This window comes from Abramis brama (assembly GCF_963993115.1).
Source record: "Abramis brama genome assembly, chromosome: 3".
NCBI classification, from domain to species: domain Eukaryota; kingdom Metazoa; phylum Chordata; class Actinopteri; order Cypriniformes; family Leuciscidae; genus Abramis; species Abramis brama.
This window is the reverse complement of record NC_139965.1, coordinates 47130302-47154852: the sequence shown is the minus strand read 5'-3', so window position 1 is coordinate 47154852 and position 24551 is coordinate 47130302. Positions and strand designations below refer to the sequence as shown.

Here is a 24551-nt window from a genome sequence, read left to right as displayed (position 1 = left end):
TGCCCGGGGGATTACTTTTAACATTACCGTACTATTGGTTGTATTTTGTGAATAGAATATTACCAGATAATTGAGAAGGAGATAATTATCTGATAATTACCAGATAATTATCTTTGATATTACTGTACTGAAATCGTAGCTAGCTAACGTTAGCTAGGCTATGTTTACTGCACCAGCCGGTGTTCACCCAGCATGGAGAGGTGGGGTAAAGTAATAATTACAAGAGCTTCTCGGTTATTTTAGTCCCGTCCGAATGTGCTATCTCAGTAATCATTACGGACAATGTCAGTAAAGATAATGGCGACTTTTACCTTCTGTAAAAAGGTCCGGGAAAATAACCTCAGGTAACGTTTTAATAGACGTGCGAATAGACCCACTGTAAATCAAATAATTTCGTGTTTAAAAGTAGTTTCCTGTGGGTTTTTAAGTATTGACACGCCTGAAAAGGCATTCAGTTGCGTTCTAGACACTGGGAGAAGTGCGTTAGCGTTAGGTTAGGTAAGTGCCTGCAGCCTATTACCAACACAATCCAAACTGAAGTTAATTCATACATTGTTCGACCGGACATAACTGTTTTACACAAATAACCTAGCCTATGTGTGTGTGTGTGTGTGTGTTATTTGTGTTTGCACACGTGATATCAGGAAGCAATGTAATACACACACGTTTCTTCAACTTATTAAAATATTACTTTACTGCAACTATCTGTTTCTGCTTCTTTATCATATTTATAGTGTGTGATTTATAAAATACCTTATATCCTACATCACATATTTTGATTTTGGACGTCTGGTCACTTTATATCTTATATCTGAATATTATATTACTGTTAAGCCTACTATGAATATTAAAATACGCCGAACCATGTGTGCTGTATCATAGCTACATGAATGACCTTTGCAGCAAAAAAACCCGCTTGAAAATCAGTTCGGTATTTAGTGAGGTATGCTTAATTAAATGCGCTGACAGCTCATTGCACCTGCCATTCAGATTACACTGAGTGGAGCGGGTGACCGGTCTAAGATGGCGGCCCCACGGCTCGACCGCGCCAGTAGGCAGTAGCGGTCGATAGGGCGTCTATGTCTATGGAATAGAGAGCCTAAGTCCCTCCCCTTCCGGTTGACCACCATGGGACCTTACTTTGGAAAAATATTGTATGGTAGTCAATGGCGCGAGACAACAAATATTTTGATCTCGTTTGAATTGTGCCCTGAATTACACATATGATGTTTGTCAATTTAAAATATACATTTTAAAGTCAAGAAAGTCGCAGTTTGATGTAAAACTGTTGAGGTATAAGACTGTGAAAATACGTAATTACAGAGACTACAAACCCAAAAGGCGCACGTGTGACGTCATACCTTTTCTCTCAGTGAATGAAGCTAACTTTACTGAAGCCAACGTCTGTCTGTTTCTATAGTCTTACGTTATAACGTTACGCCGTCATGCCTGAGTGTTTTGTACCAGACTGCACACATACGAGCAACGGATCTTGTGACGTCATAGTGATAGTGACGAGAGATGTAGTTCATTGAGCGATTTTTACATAAAACTAAATGTTACTCTTCTGTTTTATGACAAACTGCGACTTTCTTGACTTTCATAATTATCTTTTAAATTGACAAACATCATATGTGTGATTCAGGGCACAGTTCAGACGGAATAAAAAGATAAGTTGTCTCTCGCCATTAACTACCATACATATTTTTTCCGAAGTAAGGTCCCATGAGCCGGAAGCGGAGGGGAGGGACTTAGGCTCTCTAACGAAAATTCAGGGAGCGTAAACGAAAACTTAAGGAGCGTAAGTACAGATCAGCGAAAGAAAAAAAGAGAAAACAATTAGTAAAACATGCAGTGTATTAAAAACAAAGTCAAAATTTTGCCTGCGATTTTTTTTTTTTTTTTTCTGTTTCAAAGACATTTTATTAAGTTTCAATTTATATTTTCATTCATTTCTTGAAAAGTTTGTTCAATTTTAAAGGCACAAAAATAATCCCATAGTATATGCGGGAAAACAAATGAATGCAATCATGAGATTTATTAGGATTAGTGGATAAAAAAAATAGGATATGGATTACGTGAGAAATATTGAATTCATTCTCTTTACACACACATAGGTGGCGGTATGCACCAATGAAGTTGGTTTGCAACCCGCTTTAGTAGAAGAAGAATCAACCTCACTCATGTACACCTCTTACGTGAGTGACTCTCAATTGTACGTTATGTATTATAGGGAGCCCGACTTTATTTTGTGTCATGTATACACAGTACATACAGAGTAGTTAAAAACTGTGCCGCTTTGTGTGAAATCTGCACTGGACCCATGTCCAAGAGGTAACTGCTGTTCATTTATTTTTTTCTTAAGTCTTAGATTGTTGATTTCACACTTGAATGATTCACTGCAAAATGATTCAAGAGTTTTTACTGTGGCTGAAATAGAAATGTCTTATTATTATCATCATTGTTATTATTATGTTGGCTTGATAAAGCCAATGATCCACGATATTCATCACACTCTTTTAAATAATAGTGTTCAACTATACACATAGCACTCACTGAAAGAAAAACGGTTGTACTGTAACGTTAGGCTATATCATGCATACAGTATAATAACCCTCATATTTTTTAAATTGTGCTATACTTAAATAGAGCACCCCAGTATCCCCTTAGACATGGAAATGACAGTTTAATAATATTTAATTGGAATTGTGTGTTTTTTTTAAAATATATATTATTATTAAGAGACATTCTGTTTTATATTCCAAAACATTACAATCTTTCTAAACTATTTAACAGAGTAGGTACCTCTACAAGCATGATGAACACAGGATAGCCATAAATTACATGTCAAATGCTATATATGATATACCATCAGTTACATGTGTATAGTTTAGAATAATAGCTGCTCAATAGTAACAATGGCACTTTTGATATTAATTTAATCTTTTATGACTGTTACTGAGATGACCATATATATATATGTATTATCAATCGGTGCATATCTAGTTGTGACCTTACCACAACCTTTTCCACCTCGTCCTTCATCATAGCAGAATTTGGATGGTTTCTGTGTTACAAGCTGAAGGATGGAGTGAAAAACTGAGGAAGCATCAATTTGAGGTTTTGAAAGTCACCCATTTGAAATCTTACAGACGGTACCTTGAAACAGAAAAACGGATATCTCTGATCACAAGTTTAGTAGTTTGTTTCATTTGAATTGACATGTTCTTTCTTTTGTTTTGACTGCAGATTAAGGATATGGTAGCTCTTTTTATGATGGCCAAAACCCTGGCACTGAGGCTGCATTTGCTGAGACATTTGGATGACCAAATCCTTCCTTCACTGAAAGCATGCACTGGTAAGCGTCTGGTTTCTCCTTGTCTTCGAACCTTTGCTGCCTGCTTTCCTACACGTTCCAACCTCAGTCCAAGGCGTATATGCACCACAGAACGAGACCCACTTTTCCTTGTTGCTGGAACCATTCGCCCTTACCAGGAGCTCCTCGTCAGTGGAAGTGGTCTGTCATTGTTGCACCACCTTACTTCTGATGAGGACCACACCTTTATGAAACGACTCTCCTCCTGTACTTCATCTCAGCAAGTTCTATGTCTCTTGCGATCTTACCCTGTCCTCTCAGCTGCAGCAGCAGTATCTATACTTCACAGACTGGCTGACTTGGAGCAGGATGCCACATGTGGTCTTCGGGAACCAGAGATACTGCTATCAGATTTGGCCCTTAATAAACTTTGTCAAAGACTGGAACATGATTCAGCCGGATTAGAGGATGAAGTGTTGGTTAGAGCTCTCCTGGGCTGTACGCGTCTCTACCTTGACCCTCAGAGCCGCCTAGTGCAGAGGCTAGTGTTCGAATGCCAGAAGAGATTAGATTTGGAACAGTTAAGTGTTGAAGCGCTATGTGGGTTATCAAGGGCTTTCTTTGCATTGGAAGGGCCTGACGGTGGGATGGTAAAACTGGCTATGAATCAGCTGCAAAATGAAGAACCAGCTCAATGGAATATGGCAGAGCTAGTTGCTGTTTACTGCATGCTAGCAAATGGTTTGGGTGAAGATGGACACTACCTGGAGCTTCTAAATGAAATGAATGCGCAGGCACTTCGACAGGCGCAACGAATGGACCCAGTGGCGGTTAGTAAGATTCTAGGTGCTTTAGTCACATTGAGACAGAATCAAGCATTACCACTTGTAATTGCGCTTTGCAAGCAAGCTGTTCATCATGTGCAAAACTTTGCAGATGCAGAACTGACTGTGGTGTTGTCAGCACTTATGCACTATGGACACAGCGACCACTTTCTTGTGGAAGCTCTTGAGCGTCATGTGCCCAAAGTTGCCTTCACCGCTCATGCAGAAACCGTAACCAAGGTGATGCAGTATTTCCAGAGACGGCGCATTCTTTCTCCACCAGTTTTTAACACTGTGGCTGAGAGTTTTGTGTATCGCGCAGAGGAGTACTCGACGTGGCAGGTGTCACAACAGATAGCTACACTGGGAGATTTGGGATATCTGCCACCTGATGTTGGGAGATTGTTCGGAAAGGTGGAGTCTGTTTTGCATGCCCGGTTTTCACAATTTCAGCCCAGAGCCCTTCTAGACCTACTGTATGCCTGTACACTTCTACAGAGGTACCCACTTAACTTCGTCTCAAAAGTCTTCAGCCCTTACTTCATGCAGCAGCTACAGGGTAAGAATCAGTGAAGAAGCATGTTCTATGCAGTACTTGGGATTCATTTTCAGGAATATTCATTTAAATCATTTAAATTATTTAACACTTGATCATTAACATGCTTCTGTGCTTACTTTTTTGAATAATATCTTTTCCATCTCTGAACTTTCTAAGGAGAGGGCAATGGGTTGGACCCCATAGTGCTTGCAAAGCTGACTCAACTCTACATGACTGTAAAGCTGGAGTGTCCGTTTTATGATGTGAGTAAAACTGTATTTTTCTATCTCACACCAAATATGATGTAAAAAAGTTGAGCAAATCACTAACAAATGGTTCTTTCACACCAAGAGCGAAATTAATCTCTGTCAGGATGAAAGAATGTAACTTTTATTTCAGTACAATAAAGGGCACAAATCGAATCACCTTTTAGCTAGGGGTGGGGGAAAATTAAATTCTTAAGACAAACGATAACTGGTTACCATGATCACTATGATGATTTTTAAATGATTGATACAATAAAATAATAATACAATACAATAACAAGTATTTCTGCAGAAGTACCAGTATGTCCGACTCTGTGCTGTACACTGCAAAAAATGCTTTTCTCACTCAGTATTTTTGTCTTGTTTTCAATCCAAATATCGAAAAATTCTTAAATCAAGACTTTACTAAAGTAGTAAAATTCCATAAGATATTATGTCTTGTTTTCTGGGGAAATAAATAAAAATTAAGCCCTGTGTTGAAAACAAGCTTTTAATGTTGTTCATATGTCTATGTGGTGTTTTTAATATGCTTTAAGACAAAACCATGTACAAATTCATAAGTCAACACTATTGCTGAGTATTTTCTCTTTAAAACTGTGGTGAACCAAAGACAGTCTCAAAAACGCGGTTTGAAATCACTGGTGTTTCTGATGTCACAAATTACCTTGTAACCGTCAACATGCCGGCGAGCTTTAGCATATCATTAACAGCAAACTAACAGGGAGTCTCGAGAGATGCCAGGTTATGCCGGGATATTTTTCTGTTGATATGAAAAATCAGGTAGATTTAGCAATATAGCGGGTGTATGTTGTATATTACTTTCCCACATTCTTCTGAGTTGTTCAAAGCGTTTCTAATGATTGTTAGAAGGCAGCTGTCTGACTCTGAGATGGCGAACGGGAACATGGTTTGTGTAACATCAGCACACATTACACATTATTGGCGAATCATATTTAACCACATTATGTGTCCGACGTTGTGAAGAGCGATACATTGTGCAGCGTTTACCTCAGTAAGTTGGCCGAGTGAATCTGTGAGTGGGGCCGTGGCTAATTAGCATATTCATATACAGTACAAAATGTTTAGAATAAATGAAGCAATGGAGTATTTTAAGGTGAAATTTTCTTAGAATGTTTTTGCATTTCACTGTGCTTTCTTTTTTTTTTTTTTAAGAAATCAACATCCTGGACGTTGAGAGCCAAAATTTATAAAATGTTAAATACATAAATACTTTTAAAGTTGCAGTACATTGTGCAATACAATGTAATTACCTTGACAGGTTAATATTGTTGGAAGGTATGGAAAGTAATATCCTTTTATGGAAAGCTTGTATTCATTTTGAAGAATTAAATCATTTTGAGTGAATGAGACAAGTAAAGCACGTCTGTTGCAGAAATCATCATCATCAGGTAATAAAAACACAAATGTTCATTGTTAGTTCATGTTAGCTCAGATCTATTAAATAATATTCCCCCAGTTTCACAGATAAGTCTTAAGCCTAGTCCCAGACTAAAATGCATTTTTGAGCTGTTTTAACAGAAAACAACTTGCACTGACAGATCTTAAAATATGTCAGTGCCATTGTTTTGTCTCAAGATGCACACCAGTAATGTGTTTTTCTAAGGCACGTTAATAAAAGCTACACAAATTGAACTAAGGCCTATTACTGGCTTAATCTAAGCCCAGACCATTAACATATACAACTTTTGATTTTAATAATGTATTAATAAATGTTAAAATAAACATTTGACTAAGATTAATAAATGTTTGTCTAATGTAGTTAACTAATGTAAACAAATGGAACCTTAAAGTGTTACCTATCTATGCAATAAATACTTCAGAAATAAGATGATCTTTAACTTATTTTTCTGGATCTTGAGTAATCTAGTGTGGGCTAGTGTGGGTGGCCCAATCTGTCAACTATGTGCTCAACATTATTTTCCGGTTATCACTGTAAAGCTGCTTTGAAACAATCTGTATTGTAATAAGCGCTATATAAATAAAGGTGACTTGACTGTTTCCATAGAAACTAGATTTGATGACATTAAAATATCATTGTAAGTCTTTTTCAGTGTTGTGGTAGGGACTCAAATATGTGGGACATGTCCGTTTAGATGAAAAAAATCCCAACATATATTTAAAAAAAAATATATATATATATATATATATAAAATAAATATAAATGGTCAGTAATCGACAACAAAAACTAATTTTAAGTTGGTTTAAAGTAATATTTATATTAAACAAATTCATTTGAAATAATGTCAAAGTGTTGAGACATAAATTCAGCTAATTCTATTACAATGATACCACAATTGTACCCTGGAAATCCAGAGTTCTCGCGAGAGCACAAGTTGAATTTGCTCAGCAAGTTTACTCTGGCGTCGAGTAATGATGCTCATTAAATATGCCCTTGTATCCGAGCTGCACCAATCACATCGGGTTATCTGATATAGGCAGGCCAGAGGCGAGCTAAACAGATGACGACAGCGCTGTGACGTCGAAGTCATTAGTAAACGTTGCAAGATGGCTATGGATGAACACCAGTTGTTTGAATCGGCTTTGGCCGCTACAATGAACGAGTTAGACTTGGCTTTTTATCTAAAAGAGGAACTGAAGACGGCGCTAGAATCGTTCCTTTGCAAGAAGGGCATTTTTGCTGTTTTGCCGACCGGATACGGCAAGAGTCTAATCTACCAGTTTGCTCCGCTGGTAGCTAAGCGTATGGGGCTTGTTGTGATTGGTCGTAGTGTTATCCAATTGCGTGCAGTGAGATTTTCAAATGCATGCTTGGTGCTGCCCCTCGAGCTGGCCGATTTTCATTAGTCGATGCCAGACCATTAATCTTTCAGATTTAGGTTTGGATTTCCAGGCTACCACAATTGTGGGACATGAACAAAAATGGTGTTTGGACCTATAAATGCTTCATAATTATAATCAGTAATTTATTTTAATGTGAAGGTGTGTAATGACTCTGTTTATATTTACCAAACACCCGTTTAAGTTGCTTATTTATTCATAACCAACCATGCTCATTTCCTACACTTAACATGCAGGGTCCACGACTTTCGCCAAAGTTTCGTGTGAAGTCATTTTTGGCTTCTGGACAGTCTTTGGAAACTCATGTGGATCCTCAATTCTACAATGCTGTGAAGTCTGGCCTAGTGGATCTGCTGGGAGCTCGATCTTACTTTGCTTCCAGAGTACTTACACCATACTGCTATATGCTAGGTAAAGATGATACACCCAGTGTGACCCTGAAAATTGTACAGCTGTCAACTTCTGACACTAACACGTTTCTGTGGTTGCGTATATACCAATATTTTCTTGTTTGTATATCTGCAGACATTGAGATAAAACTAGATGAAGAAGGGTATGTCCTGCCTGCCTGTCATTCAGAAGAAGTCCATAAGAGGTAATGCATGTCCTGATCTTTGTGGGGGGAAAACAGGCACTGATGTTTAGTGGTCTGTAAGATTATATATTCTGAGCTCAACATTCATTTGTGTGTTATCAGAATTGCTCTCTGTATTGATGGGTCAAAGCGCTTTGCAGCTAATGCAGAGAAACTTCTAGGCAAGGAAGCCATCAAGCAGCGTCATCTGAGGATTCTGGGATATGAAGTTGTTCAGGTAAAACCAACATAATTTCTCTTGCCTTTTTATTTACAGGCTGTCTGTTTTACTAAAATGTTAGTTACCTTGCCTTCATAAGTGTATTTGCATAGATAATTTTAAAATATATAAAATTTTATTTTAAAGGAACGGTTCACCTCATAATGAAACTTTGGTCATTTACCCTAATATTGATCCTCATGATATTCTTTCTTCTATTAAACACAAGATACAGTTATGGTCATAACTTTACATGCACCTTGCAGAATCTGCAAAATGTAAGTAGTTGTAAAAAAAATAAATGCTACTCTGAATAAGCTTTTACACATCAGATGTTTAGAAACAGATTTTCTTTATCTGGATAATCTTGCACATTCTTTGGTTTTCCTGGATCTTCTGCATATTTGAACCCTTTCCAGCAGAGACTATATGATTTTTAGATCCATATTTTAATGCTTAGGACAATTACAAAAGGCCACAAACAATCATTGATGCATACTTTTTGATTTTGATTTATTTTAATTTTTTTTACTTTATTTATTTGAACTTTTTCTTTTAATTTAGCACTGCCCTTCAGAAGCTACATATAATACCAGAACAATTTCCCAGAAGATAAAATGAGGACAGTTTACTCTTCTTGAGCTTCAGTGAATGATTGCACCTTTTGTAATTGCTGTGTAAGAATTGTACTCGGTGTGAAACTACAGCCACTCTTAAATAGGGTTCTAGTATGCAGAAGAAACCAAAAAATGGGCTGGACCTGAAGGGTTTTTCTGAAGAACAGGACAAACTAGTGTCTCATGAACAACTATCTCAAAACATCATTATCGTGGATCATCCAGGTAAGGAAACAAAGTATTAAGAATCAAGCATATGTAAACAGGATTATTTGTGTAAATTCAATTTTTTTCTTCTTGGACTATATGTAAACTTGTGTGAAATTGCTTATTCAAAGAAGTACTAAAAATAGCAATTTTAATGATCCCTCTTAATTTGTTAATTAACATTTTTCAGATTGTGCAAGGTGTATGTAAACTTACAAATGTACTGGGGTTAGACAATGAAACTGAAACACCTGGTTTTAGACCACAATAATTTATTAGTATGGTGTAGGGCAGATGTGTCAAACTCAGTTCCTGGAGGACCACAGCCCTTCCAGAACAGGTGACTGTGTAGGCTATCAACTGCACTTTCATGTTCATCAAACCATTCTGTCACAAGTCTTGCTGTGTGCATTGGAGCAAATGTTCTTGACCCTTAAGAAACTTTACTTAATGCTGTCACATAACAAATCTGCTTCATAGGTAAAATTTAAATAATTGCTAATTAGAACATTGAAATATAAATGTAAAGCCTGTACAAATACTAGAAATCGTGAAATGATGGAAACATCATGTAACAAACAGTACACATTTCATTTATCTATTAAAACTTTAATGTTGTTTGGCACTTGGCATAACACTTGGCTGTTAACTTATGAATTTCCAAAAATTAATAATTTTTTTTGTCAGTTGTGTGATGTTCTTTTCTAATTTGATGTCATTACATTTGCTGTCTTGCCACCATCCAGTCACTGCATTGCTGATTATGGTTTCAAGTATCGATATATCGTCCCTTTCCAATGAACACAAGAATTCACAGTAAACTTAATCCAGATATTTTAATCAAATCCGCAAATTCGTTTGAAGAACGTAAGTTATGAATATAACTATGGATCTGTGAGACCAAAGGATGACCGTCACTACGGTCTAATAGGATGATAACCTTCGTTCCGCCTTCTCTCGAGACCTTATGTAAACAAAGTCATGCCCATGACCCCGGAACGTCACACGCTATAAAAGGCGAGTTAAACTTCCGACTCGTTCTCTTACCTTGAACGCCCTAGTATTCCGAGCGACAAGAATAGTGACGGTCATCCTTCGGTCTCACAGATCCATAGTTATATTCATAATTTACGATCTGTTTCGACCTCACTCTGACCGTCACTACGGTCTAATAGGATGACTCATGTCAACAGGGTCGCGAGGAACTACAGACTCCGAACTACAGACTCCGAACTATTCAAACCTCGCTGGGCAACAGACATCAAAACTGCTGTGCTGACAGTCATGGTGCTAGTTACGTCAACTCTATAAAAATTAGCAAATGTACATGGTGTAGAGTAACCATGATGCTGCAGCACAAATCTCCCCCACCGGAACTCCTTTTAGTGCGGCCCATGAAGTAGTGACACCTCTGGTTGAGTGGGCCCGTATTCCCATAGGAACTGGAAACCCTCTTTACGTATAAGCCTGGGAAATAACCTCAACCAACCAATGTGACAAACGTTGCTTAGAAAGTGGCAACCCTAGTCTGGCCTTTCCATAGCAAACAAAAAGCTGAGAATGAGACTTCCTCAAGGCCTGAGTAAAGTTTACATAGGTGCGTAATGCCCTTACTGGACAAAGGGTGAGCAAATGCCTGTGAAGAAGGGGGTTGAAATTGAACTAACTCCAGAACTTGATTTCTGAACTGAGGATTAAGTACTTTTGGTAAAAAGGCAGGGTTGGGCCAGAGTGTCACCCCTGTGCCATCCGGCCTCCAACGTAAACAATCCTCACTAATAGATAGCGCACACAATTCTCCTACCTTTTTAGCAGAGCATATAGCCAAGAGAAAAGCTGTCTTGAGGCACAAAGCTTTTAAATCTGCATCCGCCATAGGCTCGTACGGGGACTTAGTGAAAGAGTCTAGTACTAAAGGCAAATCCCAATTGGGTACCCGCAAAGTGCGATTTGGACATAAGCGACGAGCTCCCTTCAGGAACTGACCTACCAAGGGATGTCGGCCTAATGGCTGGCCATCCACTCCCCTATGAGATGCTGAAATAGATGAAGCATAAACCCTGATTGTGCTGGCTGCTTTGCCCTGATCCAGTTGAGCCTGCAGGAATCTAAGGACAAGTGGCACAGAGCAGGTTATTGGATCAACATTCAAGCCTAAACACCACTCTGAAAAAACACCACTCTGAGGGACGGACTCTGCAGAGGCCATACCCACAATCGCAGTGCCATCGGGTTTGGATGCCAAATCTGCCCGTCTATTTGGGATAGGAGATCCACCCGTGATGGAAATTGCCACGGAGGACCCTGAATCAGCTGAACTTGGTCCGAGAACCATGGTCTTCCTGGCCAGCGTGGAGCAACTAGTAGAACTGTGCAATGACCCTCTCTGATCCTCTGGAGGACCTGGGAAATCAGAGGAAAGGGGGGAAAAGCATATAATAAGCCTGTCAGCCACTCTTGCGACAGAGCATCCAGGCCTAAACTGCCCTCCTGTACCGTGAGGGAGTACCATCCCAGGCAATGGGTCGTCTCCCTGGAAGAAAAGAGATTTACATGAGCTGTCTCGTATCGGGTCCAAATTTGGGTTATTACCTCCGTGTGCAACCGCCATTCTCCTGGGAGAGGCCCTGTTCTGGACAAAATGTCTGCTGCTCTGTTTGTCACACCCGGGATGTGGATTGCTCTCAGTGAGGACAGCCGTGGCCCGGTCCACGTCAGCAGGTTCGTTGCCACCTGGAGACAGCGTAGTGATTTCGTCCCTCCTTGGTGATTTATGTGGTAAACTGCTGAGGTACTGTCCGTTCTCATTAGCACATGCTTGTGGCGAAAAAATGGTAACAGACCCTTGAGAGCAAGATGAACAGCCCTCAGTTCGAGCACATTTATGTGTTCTGATGACCAATGGGGATCCCATTTGCCCCTCACTGACCTGCCTTCCCAAACGGCTCCCCAGCCTGTCAATGATGCGTCTGTTGTTATCACTGATCTTCTGTGAGGAAGATCGCCCAGTGGGGTTCCCCTGCGGAGAAAGTCCTTGTCCCTCCAATGGAGTAAGGCCCGCATGCAGGCTTTTGTCACCAACAGCTTCGTTCTTCTGTCCTTTTTTGGATGAAGACGAAAAGAATTGAACCATCTCTGTATCGGGCGTGTCCTCAGTAGGCCTAAGGGAATCACCATTGATGCTGCCGCCATCAGTCCTACCAGCTTCTGAACCCTGTGGGCTGTCACCAGCTTCCCCTTCTGGAAGTGACCTAAGCCTTCTCCAGGCTGTCTATTCTCTGGGGAGTGAGACATGCTTCCATTGTTATGGAGTTGAAATATAGCCCCAGGAATTTCACCTGCTGTTGAGGCTGGAGACTGCTCTTCTTCCAGTTCACCATGAACCACAGGGACTGAATGTGAGCTAGTACCTCCTCTGTGTTCCTGATCACCTGCTCTCGAGAAGGAGCACAAATTAACCAATCGTCCAGGTATGGCAGGATTTTGATACCTCGCAGCTGAAGGGGAGCTAGGGCGGCTGAGATCACCTGAGTAAAAATTCTGTCGTCGAAACTGTAGCCGATACCCGTGAGTTATTGTAGATAAAACCCACTGGTCTGAGACCACTCTCTCCCAACTGGCCCGTGAAAGTTGAGAGGAACAGTCGACGGTCAGCCCCTGACCCTATTGCATGGCTTCCATCACATCCTGCACCCCTTTGTGAACCTCACTGTTGGGCTCCCCCACGGGACTGAAATCTCCTCTGGGGATAAGTGGCAGAATTTTGTCTTTGGGCACGAAAGCTCTGCCCTTGAACACTAACAGGATTGCCACTCATTTGTCTAGACCAAGCAGGTTGCTGTGGTCTTTGTGTTTCTCGAAACCTTGGTCTGAAGACTGGAGCTGGTTTATGACAAGCCCGCTGGACAGCTTCTCTCGTTTTAATGGAGCGCTCAGCCTTATCCAGCACCTCCTGAGAATTTGAATTAAAAACGTGACCGGGAATTACTGGCAAATTCATTAGTTCGCTTCTTATGGTCTCTGGCAAAGAGGTTTGTGCCAGCCATATCTGTCTACGACATAAAACAGCCGAAGACATAGCGTCCCCCACATCACGTGTCAATTGTGAGTGGGGTGGGCTGCCAGAGCAGAATCAACAAGGTTCCTAGAATCCTGGTCATCCGAACTTACTGTTTTCCGTAAGGCTGCTAAGAGGATAGCCAAAGCATTGCCTGTACGAGCTGCACGTGCAGTGGCATTAAAGAATCGTGAGATCAAACAGTCAGTTTTCGCACACTCCTTCTTGGGACAGCGAGGGTTAGCTGATGCATAGGCTGGTCCCAGAGTTGTCCATGATGCTATTTCTTGTTCTACTGGTGGCATGTCCCCCAGTCCAGTTTCTTTTGGGTAACGGGCATTGGCCAACCGTCTGCAGCCTGCATTGAATTGAGGCTTCTGAGATGGTTTCTTCTATGCTGTCCTCAACATTGAGGTATAATCATCTGCCACTGGAATGCAAGATGGAGAATTAGTCTGAGGTATGCCTTCCCAGACACCCCCAACAGGAGCAGGGTCAGACACAGAAGGCCGCAAACAAAGAATTTTTGCTGCACTAAATACTCTAGCAACAAGAGAATTTGCTGGAAAATCATCCTTCCCAGTTGATTCGCCATCCACTTCGGCAGAATCTGAATGGGGTGTTTCTCTTTGGCTCCCTCCTTCTGCCTGCAGTGCATTATCAACCAGTGAGTGGGGAGCAATAAGAGATAATACATCAGCATCTTCTACAACAGTGTCAGGATTACCCTGCTGTGCAGGTGGAGGAATGCATTCCTGACCAGGAGGTAGTGATGGTGAAAATGAGTGACGAGCTTCAACTCTGTCCATCCTCTGTGCTAAACTCTGAATAGCAGCCAGGATCTGTAGTTGAGTGTCTGTGTTGCCACCCTCCGCTGGTGGAGCAGGAGTTGGGTGTTTAGCCACTTCCACCACCTTCTCATGGCCTGATCTGTGTGATTCATGGCGATCATGTGAGTGCCTGCGAGAACGCTTATGACTATGCCTGTCCGATGAGTGTTCCCTCTTCCTACCACGCTCAGGTACAGAACTGCATACTCTATTAGCGCGGTGAAGTTGTTCCCCTCTGGGCAGGTCACAAGCCGCACTGCAGGGATTATCCACATCCTCTCTTAAATGAGCCATCCCCAGGCATGAAGGGCATTCCCTATGTCCATCACGAGGGTCCATTGCTGTTTGGCAATATCGGCAGCAATGAGAGGCCATGATACCCTCACACCAGGTAAGGCCACACACAGTCCCACTGACTGCGCACAGCAGTAAAGGGTCTATCAAGCCCACACAAAGCAAAGAAGGCCTGCACTTAGTACACGAACGTATTTAGCAGGCCTATATCAACCCCCAACAGCTGCAAACAGTGATATAGGGCTCCAAAAGGAGAAAATACTCACCAAAATTTTGTAATGAAGTATATTCACTAGGTTACTGATGGATACTCTGAAAGAAAACAGAAATAACCCATAATATTGAATGGCTAGTATGTTTAGAAACTAGCCTCAGAATATCTGAATAATACAATAAAACTAATCTCAATTCATAAGCACATATAGCATGAATTGAGTGTTTATATTGAAATATTGAATGGCTAGTATGAAAACTAGCCTCAAATATCAATATAAACTTATCACAATTCAAGCATTTGAATTAAGTGATTGCACAGATAAACAAAAAATAATACAACAAAATAAAACACCACCATTCACAGGGGGCACAAGGCACCTGCACCACTTGGATGATGAATTGAATGGTAAATAACAATATAATTCGGTTCCTACCTGTACCAGGTCTCTAAGGCTAGAAAGGTAAAGAGAACGAGTCGGAAGTTTAACTCGCCTTTTATAAAGTGTGACGTTCCGCTTCCGGGGTCATGGGCATTACATAAGGTCTCGAGAGAAGGCAGAACGAAGGTTATCATCCTATTAGACCGTAGTGACGGTCAGAGTGAGGTCGAAACAGATCCACATTAGCCAGAGATCAGTTACCACGATTAGAAGATATGGCATCTGTCAAATCATCTCAGATGTATTAAGTGAGGTATGAAGAATGGACCCAAGGTCACAGATGAGCCAGCAAGATGCGCACCAACAATTTGTCTTCTTTTGAACTCTATGTCCATTATGTTGTGTGGATGGCAATATTTTATGTACAGCTGTGCTTTTGCTCTGCTAATTCAAACTTCACACTCTGCTCTTACTAATGGAATGTAAAATCAGTGATGTTCGGCCACCAGGCTGCGCATATGCGTGAAACCTATAACAAACCAGTGTTTGTTTCATTGTCCAACCCCTGTGCTCTGTTGTTTTTTAACATTCGATCGGATACAAAAGTTTCAAGCTCTGAACAAGGATAATAAGGGTAGTGTAAAAGCAATCCATTCAACTCCAGTGGTTTAATCCGAGCCTTCTGAAGTCATACAAATTTATAACACATGAGGGCAAGTAAAATAAATTTTTGTTTTTGAGATAACTTTACCTTTAAACCCTAATCGTATATTCTTAATTGGGCTTAACTTCCACTAGTTTGGAGTTTGGTTTTATGTCCTACAATGGTCTTTTTTTTCTTTTCTTTTTTTAATGGTCTCTAGATTTCATACTTTGAGTTTGAAAAACTCAAGAATAAAGAGGAGGTTGTGGAATATCTGCACAAGAAGATCTTTCCTAACAGCTACAGACTCAGCTGGTGACATCTGGATCACTAAATGTATATTGAATTCCTATTTCGAAAAGCAGTAGATTTATTAGGTATATAAATGTTTACTTTTGTGTACTGATTTTTTCTTTTTGCTCTTAATGTTTGATTCTATGTAAATTCAGATAATAAAAGGAGTGCATAAGATTTTGTCTATTATTGTTTCTCTCTAAATGAAACGGGCACATTCTTTTCCAAGTCAGTTGCCATTTCTATTTTCTCTGTTCTCACACTGAAATGGTTTCGATTTGTTACCAGTTTTGAACCACTGGCATTGCAGAATTGCACAAAATAACAGACATTCAACCTTCAAACATTGTCATATAATAATTTCTTTATATTTGCTTTGAATAAGAAAGTGTATTGCCGTACAAAGTATCAACTCCTTTAGAAAATAAATCATAGCAGTAGAATCTACACAGAAGAAAATACCACATACATTAAAAAAAACTAACCCCAATGATTAATGGTGAAAGCTATCATGGATTGATTCTTAATGGAGCATTAAAGGGTTATAATCTTGTGTAGATCCAGATATTTGTCCAATTCATTTGAGGGTTTAGAATTGTGTAACTTTGTTCCATTATGTAGCTGGAATCTGAGGTAGGCCAAACTCATCCACCAGTACTCCATCCTGTGTGCAAACAGCAGAATACGCAAATCAATTAAAAATAATTTCTTCATTGTGGAGACATCCACTGTTATACTAAGCAAAATAACAGGTAAATAAAAATGCAGTGTTTAGAATGAAATACTAATGTGTTGCCATTTCATACACACTTAATATTTCTCAAAATACAGATTTATTTAAAAAAAAATTATGAGATACAGTATGGATTATGCAGTATTTTTTTTTTTTTAATCTAATTTTATGTAATAAGTTGCCACTGTTTGGCAATTAATGATAAAATTATAATCCATGAAACAATCATTTCCAGCGCATTTATCAATTATGTACCTTTTGTTTATTACTGAAATGGGAAGTATATTTCGCAGCACGTTTCTTTTGATTAAAAACTGGACTAAAATACAGTATATATATAGTGTTTTAGGGATTTGTGGCTCTTTAAGCATGTATACCCGGTTAGCGGTTCTGTCTCCTGGCACTCCCTCTGGTATAGCTGGAGCAGAAGAAGCCTCGTCCAGATAGGAATTGTCATCGTCCATAAGGAGTTCGTCACCAAGTGCATCCAGCTCTTATGGTACAAACAAATAATCACAGATGTAAAACCAACATTATATTATGTTTTATAGTGAACAAATTAAATATATATTTATTCGAAATTGACCAAAAATCATTACAGATCAAAATTTTAACTGCTAAATGCACAAACTACCTCAATGCCTGTTTTAACTAACCTGCCTCCAGGTCATCTTCATCGATGTCTGGTGTCCCGTAGCTGCGACTTAGAGCTTCTTGTACTTCATTAGCATCTTCCATCATGTCCTCCATCTGGTCTTGTAGATCCTGCAGCATGAATAGCAAAACTTTTCTAATGTTTGTTACAATTACTATTTTACTTTGGTGAAGGGACAAAGGGAATCTTACCTCTATCTGATCAATTTTAATATTCTTGTATGCTTTTTTCATTTCTTTGGCACCAACTTTCATTGCATCTACCTATTTATTAAAAATAAAAAGATGCATACATACAAAAAGGTAGGCTTGCAGCATTTGCTAATGTTGAAAAACATAAGGAAATAAGTTAAATTTGTATGTTTTATTTGTATTCTTATGACTGCATTCTTACAGTGGTCTTGGTGTCTTTTAGTGTCTGGATGGTGTAGTTTGCTTGTTCCATGTTAAATGACTGCTGCATCAACTGATCTCTCTGCCCTTCATACCTGGAAATACAACAATTTCCCTCAGTGTCTATATCAATTTCAAATGCACTCAACCACAACTAGCATGGACTCACTTTATATTAAGTGTCTTTAACTATGTACTAACAAGTCACATTTTATTAATATTTCAAGTCATATTTTAATAAGTTAAAGAAGTGGGACCACTAACACTTCAAGGTGAGGCTTGCTGCGGTAGTCTCTTACACGGTGTTCAGCCGCACACCGATTACATCACTTGCCCACCGCGGCACTGCCCCCCACCGTTATTTTGACAACCATTTTGACAACACAACCTTGTTTCTGCAGTGACGTTCTGCATGTTTCCTATAACAATGTCTGCAATTATGTTTTACGTGGCGTGAGAAAGTTACAAAAACTATGCGAAATCTGATCAGAGCAGTCAGATTGAAACGGATTTCCATTTCATGTGATTTTTTGCCATTCACACTTGCTAAATCTGATCAATAAATCTAATTTCAATCAGATATGCACAAAAATCGGATTTGGACTGGCAGTCTGAACAAAGCCTTTAAAGCGAGGTGGAAAAGGGGGAAAAACTCCAGTGTCCCCCCAAAGGTGATACCAGTAGAAACCAGGTGGTACCTTAACTGGTGCAAAAATTTCCTCACCGTCACATCCCTATTTGGGATACATAATTATGATACGACCAATTAGGTTTCCTTTGTGGGAAGCGAAAATGGGTACGGTGTTGCAGTGGTTTCACTCATACTTAACTAATAGGAGATTATGCGGTCCGCCTTGGACATCATTTCTCCTCTGGAATTCTGGTGTTCGCCAGGGCTCAAGTCTCGGCCATGTATGTGTATGTATATATATATATATATATATATATAGTTTTTATTTTAGGAATACATTTATTAATTTCAACTGGTTTAAGAATAGATTTTCATGTCTCTCGGCCCATAGTTCCAAAGTTACAATAGCATGACAGATGCTCTTTTTTTCATTCCATGATATATGTACAGTGCTAATCTCCATGAATGCTTTGACTCACAAACCTGTGACACATCAACACAAACATCACCAACAAGTGTGAGATCACTCAGATATTTCTTAGGCAGATCCATATACAAAGAACAGTCATACAAAAAATGCTTCTCATCTTCAATCGCAGAGATATTAGTTAGTTTACAATAACTACATATTCTTTCTGTCATTGGTGTATCTGTCATTGGTCTACCCGTTTCTATAGCTAAACAGTGTCCTGAGCATCTGAATAACAACAAAGATCGTAACAAATGTATGTTATGTACAGATGCAATGTAGCTCTCCTGTACCACCATTGATTTGCATTGTGAATATATATTCAACTTCTTATTATCTAAGACTGATGTGTACCATGCATTCTGTGCTCTTTCTCTTAATCGTTGATTCAGAATAGATGTAAATATTCTTGTATCACCTACACTTTGGGCCTCCCAAGCACTAGAGAAACCATTGAGATACAATAGAACTAGAATGCAGGTAACCCATGTTTTTCTACTTACTTCATCCAACTGACAGAACATATTATAAAATTTTCTTGGATACCGGTAATTAGGCATGGACACACACTAATTTTATCCAATACATTATGCACCTTTTCATATAGGTAGTGGATAATGTAAATCTACCCAGGTCGCCCAAAACAGCTACATTGCTCACACTCGTACTGATACATAAGAGTATCTTACAGAAGGACAACTGAACATTCTCAATACATTCCACAGGCTCAAAGCCCCATATCTCAGATCCATAATACAATATGGGTGCAACCATATGGTCGAACAAATACAACGCTTGGTTACAGCTACTTTTCTGATTACGAACAAACCTTAATAAAGAAAGCATTGCCTCCTTTCCTTGGTTTGCTAAGTGTTGTCGGGTTTTCCACCATGACAATTTTGGTGTAAACCACATACCCAGATATTTATATGCTATTTATCTTTATATGCTTCCTTTGGAATCTAACAGGTATGGAGTGTCCTTTCACCTTTATGCTGACAACACCTACATTTATCTGGATTTATCTGTTTAAGTTTGTTTAAAACAAAAAAACTAAATTTAACACACAAATACAAAACTACCATAACAGAATCTCTACAAATGCTAAATTTTGATTCAACAGTAACCACAATTTCAACTTTCTAGAGCAGGGGTCAGCAACCCTTTTGTAATGAAGTTTCTGGGTTAATCACTTTCATAAGTTTCCCTTGTTCTACCACAATGACCTGTATGTTTTAATTCTTTTAGTTCTGTTGGAAGTCTATTCAAATCATGTGTTCCTTTCAAAACAAATTATAACTAGCCAAAGGTACCTTTTCCTCAATGATATATTACAATCACCTGTTATACCAGCTCTTGTGTACAGTCCTGTTATTTGATATATATAATCCTTGAAAACTGATAGAGCAAAACCATTTAAAATCTTGAAACCAAGTACTAAATCAGCAAATTTAATAAAAATGTTCCCAACTCAAAAGAGAATTAAAGTTAAAACACTATAATGATGGGAGCTATTTGGCTTTTTATCTAAAACCTTAAAAGCTTGTTTATTAATTTCAACTGGTTTAAGAATAGATTTTCATGTTTGGAATTCATAAATAACACTGCTGCTTTAGTCAAGCTATTTCTAATAAATCTAAAATTAGCTAAATTAAACTTTCTTCACGTTTTTTTTTATTTATTATTTTTTTTAAAGCTGAGAATCTATTATTATTCTTAAGTATTTAAGCTACCTCAAGCTTCTTCCCTTTACATCAGTACATGCAAAGGGAAGAAACAGTTTTTTTGTAGACCCTTTTGGTAGACCTCTTAACATGCCTAAGACTTCTACACAGTACTGTATGTGGATAACAGCCAAAGTTCAATTTGTTCATCATAAAAAGCGATTGTCTCTTCAGAAAATTTTGACTAAACTGCTCAATTCTTTTTGAAGAGTCAAAGTGGTTGTTGTGTAGCGGAGGGACAGAAAACTCCCAGATTTCATCAAAAAAGACCTTCATTTGAGTTCAGAAGATGACAGAAAGTCTTACGGGTTTGGAACGACATGAGGGTAAGTAATTAATGACAGAATTTTCACTTTTGGTTGAACTAACCTTTTAAAAGATTCCTTATCCTGTGGCTCCCTCAAGTGGACAACGTTAATATTACAGCTTTAATTTTTCTGTTGAAATGGCTGATAGTTTAGAATTTGCTGTTAGAGTTGCTCAAACATGTGACCATCACCTAGATAAGAGCTAACACATGATAACAGCACCTAGTTTCATATCACAATAATTGGTGAAGCTTTTATAACAGAATTAAATTAAGATACAAAACTTAAGTGTTGTCCTGCCAACTTTTTTCTTATAACCAAAAGAACTCTAAATACATTTTAAAAATGTATAAAGTAACAAATGTTTCAAACAGATTAAATTGCAAAAGAACTGTAAAGAAAAATAGTTAACACTTTACAAAGAGGTCCTGTTAACATTTGTTAATGCGTTACCTAACAGTAACTAACAATGAGCAATACATTTGTTAAAATAGTTGTTATTCTTTGTTACGTTAGTTAATAAAAATACAACTATCCATTCTTAACTCATTTTAGCTCAGGTCCATTAAACAACATTAACTGCATAACTTTTGGTTTTAATAATGTATTAGTAAATGTTGAAATTAACTTTACCTCAAATTAATATTAGAAGTATTTTTCATTGTTACTACGAGTTAACTAATGGTTAACAAATGGAACCTTACTGTAAAGTGCTACCAAACAATAATAAGGAATCAGAATATTTTCAATCAAAATTTAGGGTATGTTTTAGTCCTGATTAAAACGTACAAATGTTTAAGTGTAAAGAAATGTTTGAAAACAAATAGCCTATTAAGTTTTTAAGTATTAAGTATTTAAGTGGATGACAACAGGATGAGTACAAGGGCACTTACATTCTCTTCTGTTTGAGGACTCGCATGGCTTTCTGTTTCACCATGTTCTAGAAAAGAAGCAGAGAAAATAGACTATATGATTTCTTTCAATGTCCTGCTTGCACTGTCAGGGCAGATCTTCATAAACGTGTGTGATGCTTTGTCGACAACACGTATGGCTGAATGTTGATTTTTGGTTGTTGTTTGGTTGTTAAAGAAATATTTCTTAAGTAAGATAACTGTCATCAGACATTTGCAGATATTCAAAACTAGGATATAAAAATGTCACATCAGCTCTAAACAATCTCAAACACCATTGGTGCTTGTGTCTCAGAAAATTGTGATACCTGGTTTAAATACGTGCAAGTATGAATGTATGATTTTTAGCAAATAACATCTTAAATTTCAATCTGTTCCTCACACTAAGTGCATATTATATATATATATATATATATATATATATATATATATATAGCAACAAAATCATATGGCTTCAAAAGACATGATCTATAGCATACAAGTTATATGGAGATTAAATGGTGATTTTCTTTTTGTTATTTTTATATGCAAGTAATTGAAACAGAATAAAATTGAGTGAAGAATTCCTTTACTATCTATACAGAAATCTATAATTCCACTCGGGTAAAGTCTAAGCCGAATTTTACCTTTGATGGGCCATCCCTCATTTTCTTCATCTGATCTTTGTATTTCATCAGTTCAGCATCAAGTCTGGCTATCTTCTTGTCAACGGACTCTGCTCGTGAGTCGACCTAGAATTTAGCAAGCCAAAGAAAGACATCATATAGTATAACATAGATGTATTCATAATTAACTCAGAAAATGAGAAGATACCAGCCATAATGTTAAATGCAGAAAAAAATGGCATCCAGTGATAGGTCAGAAACCAGCAGGACTGGTTCACACACACAACCTCAACACAAGCCTTTTGCCAACACAACTTTCAGAACAAATATTGTGTATTCAAACACACCAACGATGTCAACAACTATAAAAACAACAACAGAAATGTATCATGTGACGTTTACCTATAATGGACAGCGTCTGTTTTACAACATGACACAGCAAAACATATTTCAATCACTCAAAACAAATAAGATATTTAAATGTCCAGGCTAATAATATGAAGAAATACAATTCAGAGAAAGAATTAAGCAAAAATGAAACCATTACAGAGTTCAGGACAAAGTTCTTTTGTTTCTTAGTCTCAAAAGTTAAACAGAACAAACACATACACCTGATATACAGTCCGTGAGGTTCGGTGGTGGTCCTTTAGGTTTCCCTCGTCCGAAGATACGATTCATCCCGACACTATTTTAAACAAACAGGCTAAATAAAAAAAGAAGAAAACAGTATCTCTTCCTTCGCCCGACAACAAAACGGAGCTAAGGAACCCGGAAGTACTGACGTAATCATTACGTCAAGGGGTGTGTTATAGTATAAATAGATACCTCTTTAGCGACATTCTTTTTAATTATAATTATTATTAATGCCATATACAAGGATCATACAATTAGAAATATTAAATTAAAAAATATAATAAACCACAGCAAGAGTAATAAATTACTAGTAATAAGAGCAATACAATAAATAATAATAATAATAATATAGCCTATGTAAAATTGCCTAGCCCTTTATCTATTTATTAATTATTTGAGTCAACAATAGGGGAGGAATACAGTACAGAGTCATAAATAACACCCGAGTCCTTAAAACAATGAAATAAAAAATGTTGCATCTTGCATCAAAAATCAAGTATCTTTTTCTAACACTTTATCTCATTAGCGACAGTTTCTATAGACCCTTTTACTGTTTGTACACAATGATGACGTATGCGCGCGCATATTGGCAACGGAAGTATGGCGAGAATCAGCAGCGTGTCAAGCTACGCGAGCGGATTAAACAACAGACGCGAGCATTTTTTATTATGTCCTCGCTCCAATCAACACGTTTAATCGCCTGCAGCCACTATTCTGAAACGGCCGTGATACTGTCGGAATCCTATAAAACTTAAGCCCCTTGGTGGAATATCGATTAGTGCAACCGTAAACGCAACAGCCAGACATTTTGATGCTGGGAAACCGTTTTGATAAACTTTCGGAGGTGCCAACACGTTAGAGCCAGTGGGGAAAAACACCACTTCCGTTGCCAAAATGCGCGCGCAACTATTTGATCACGTGGGCTGTAAAAGGGTCTATGGGCCGTGTCGTGAGGTATCGGGTCCTCACCCGATCGAAGGTGTGTCTGTGTCGTGACGCCGCATTCTCCACAGGATCAACGTCGACGTGCGTCAACGTCGCCGCCATATTGGACCGGGCAACTTGCCATAACTCTCATAAGTGGACTGAAGAAAAGGTGCCTGGCTAGTTTGGGGTTGTACATCTTTAAGTCTATGTTGTACATAGGCGTAATTTGCGGGTGGGACATGTTGTCCCCACCACTTTTTGCCAGGGTCGATATTGTCCCCACTAGGGCTGTGCACGAATATTCGATCTGTATAGCCTATTATTCGTTTAAAAAACTATTTTACTGCATTGCTGCTGGCCGTTAATGCACTGAAATCCATTTACAGTCTATAGATAAATCCCAAGCACTAAAACTCGCCGTTATAATTAAATGCACTGGGTGGCACTGTGAACTGTGTTTATTGTAT

General features: G+C 38.5%; 2 protein-coding genes across 3 annotated transcripts; one reads left to right on the top strand and one right to left on the bottom strand.

Annotated features, from left to right (window-relative positions):
• The first annotated feature begins 2138 nt into the window (after nucleotides 1-2138).
• fastkd3 (FAST kinase domains 3) lies at nucleotides 2139-16273 on the top strand. 2 transcript variants are annotated; one of them, XM_084109776.1, is made up of 7 exons: nucleotides 2139-2198; nucleotides 3250-4699; nucleotides 4856-4941; nucleotides 8001-8175; nucleotides 8290-8359; nucleotides 8462-8576; nucleotides 16023-16273. In XM_084109776.1, the coding sequence occupies exons 1-7, from the start codon at nucleotides 2184-2186 to the stop codon at nucleotides 16119-16121; spliced, it is 2010 nt and encodes a 669-aa protein (XP_083965902.1). In that variant the 5' UTR covers nucleotides 2139-2183; the 3' UTR covers nucleotides 16122-16273. The 2 variants fall into 2 exon arrangements, with proteins under 2 accessions (XP_083965902.1, XP_083965903.1); XM_084109777.1 differs by having other exon boundaries at nucleotides 2162-2334.
• A 167-nt stretch (nucleotides 16274-16440) lies between these two features.
• Nucleotides 16441-24064, bottom strand: chmp5b (charged multivesicular body protein 5b). Its single transcript, XM_084109778.1, has 8 exons — nucleotides 23134-24064; nucleotides 22546-22650; nucleotides 21902-21948; nucleotides 17878-17971; nucleotides 17676-17747; nucleotides 17486-17594; nucleotides 17207-17322; nucleotides 16441-16760 (listed from the first exon to the last, which is right to left on the bottom strand). Exons 1-8 carry the CDS (start codon nucleotides 23200-23202, stop codon nucleotides 16710-16712), a joined length of 663 nt encoding a protein of 220 aa, XP_083965904.1. The 5' UTR covers nucleotides 23203-24064; the 3' UTR covers nucleotides 16441-16709.
• Between the last annotated feature and the right edge of the window lie 487 nt (nucleotides 24065-24551).

Coding starts and splice junctions, on each gene's coding strand:
- fastkd3 (XM_084109776.1), top strand. Junction 4,700..4,855: donor CTTCATGCAGCAGCTACAGG/GTAAGAATCAGT, acceptor GAACTTTCTAAG/GAGAGGGCAATGGGTTGGAC. Junction 8,176..8,289: donor ACCATACTGCTATATGCTAG/GTAAAGATGATA, acceptor GTATATCTGCAG/ACATTGAGATAAAACTAGAT.
- chmp5b (XM_084109778.1), bottom strand. CDS start 23,202: ATGAATCGTATCTTCGGACGAGGGAAACCTAAAGGACCACCACCGAAC. Junction 17,748..17,877: donor TAAAAGACACCAAGACCACT/GTAAGAATGCAG, acceptor TTTAATAAATAG/GTAGATGCAATGAAAGTTGG. Junction 17,595..17,675: donor TTAAAATTGATCAGATAGAG/GTAAGATTCCCT, acceptor TTCATGCTGCAG/GATCTACAAGACCAGATGGA.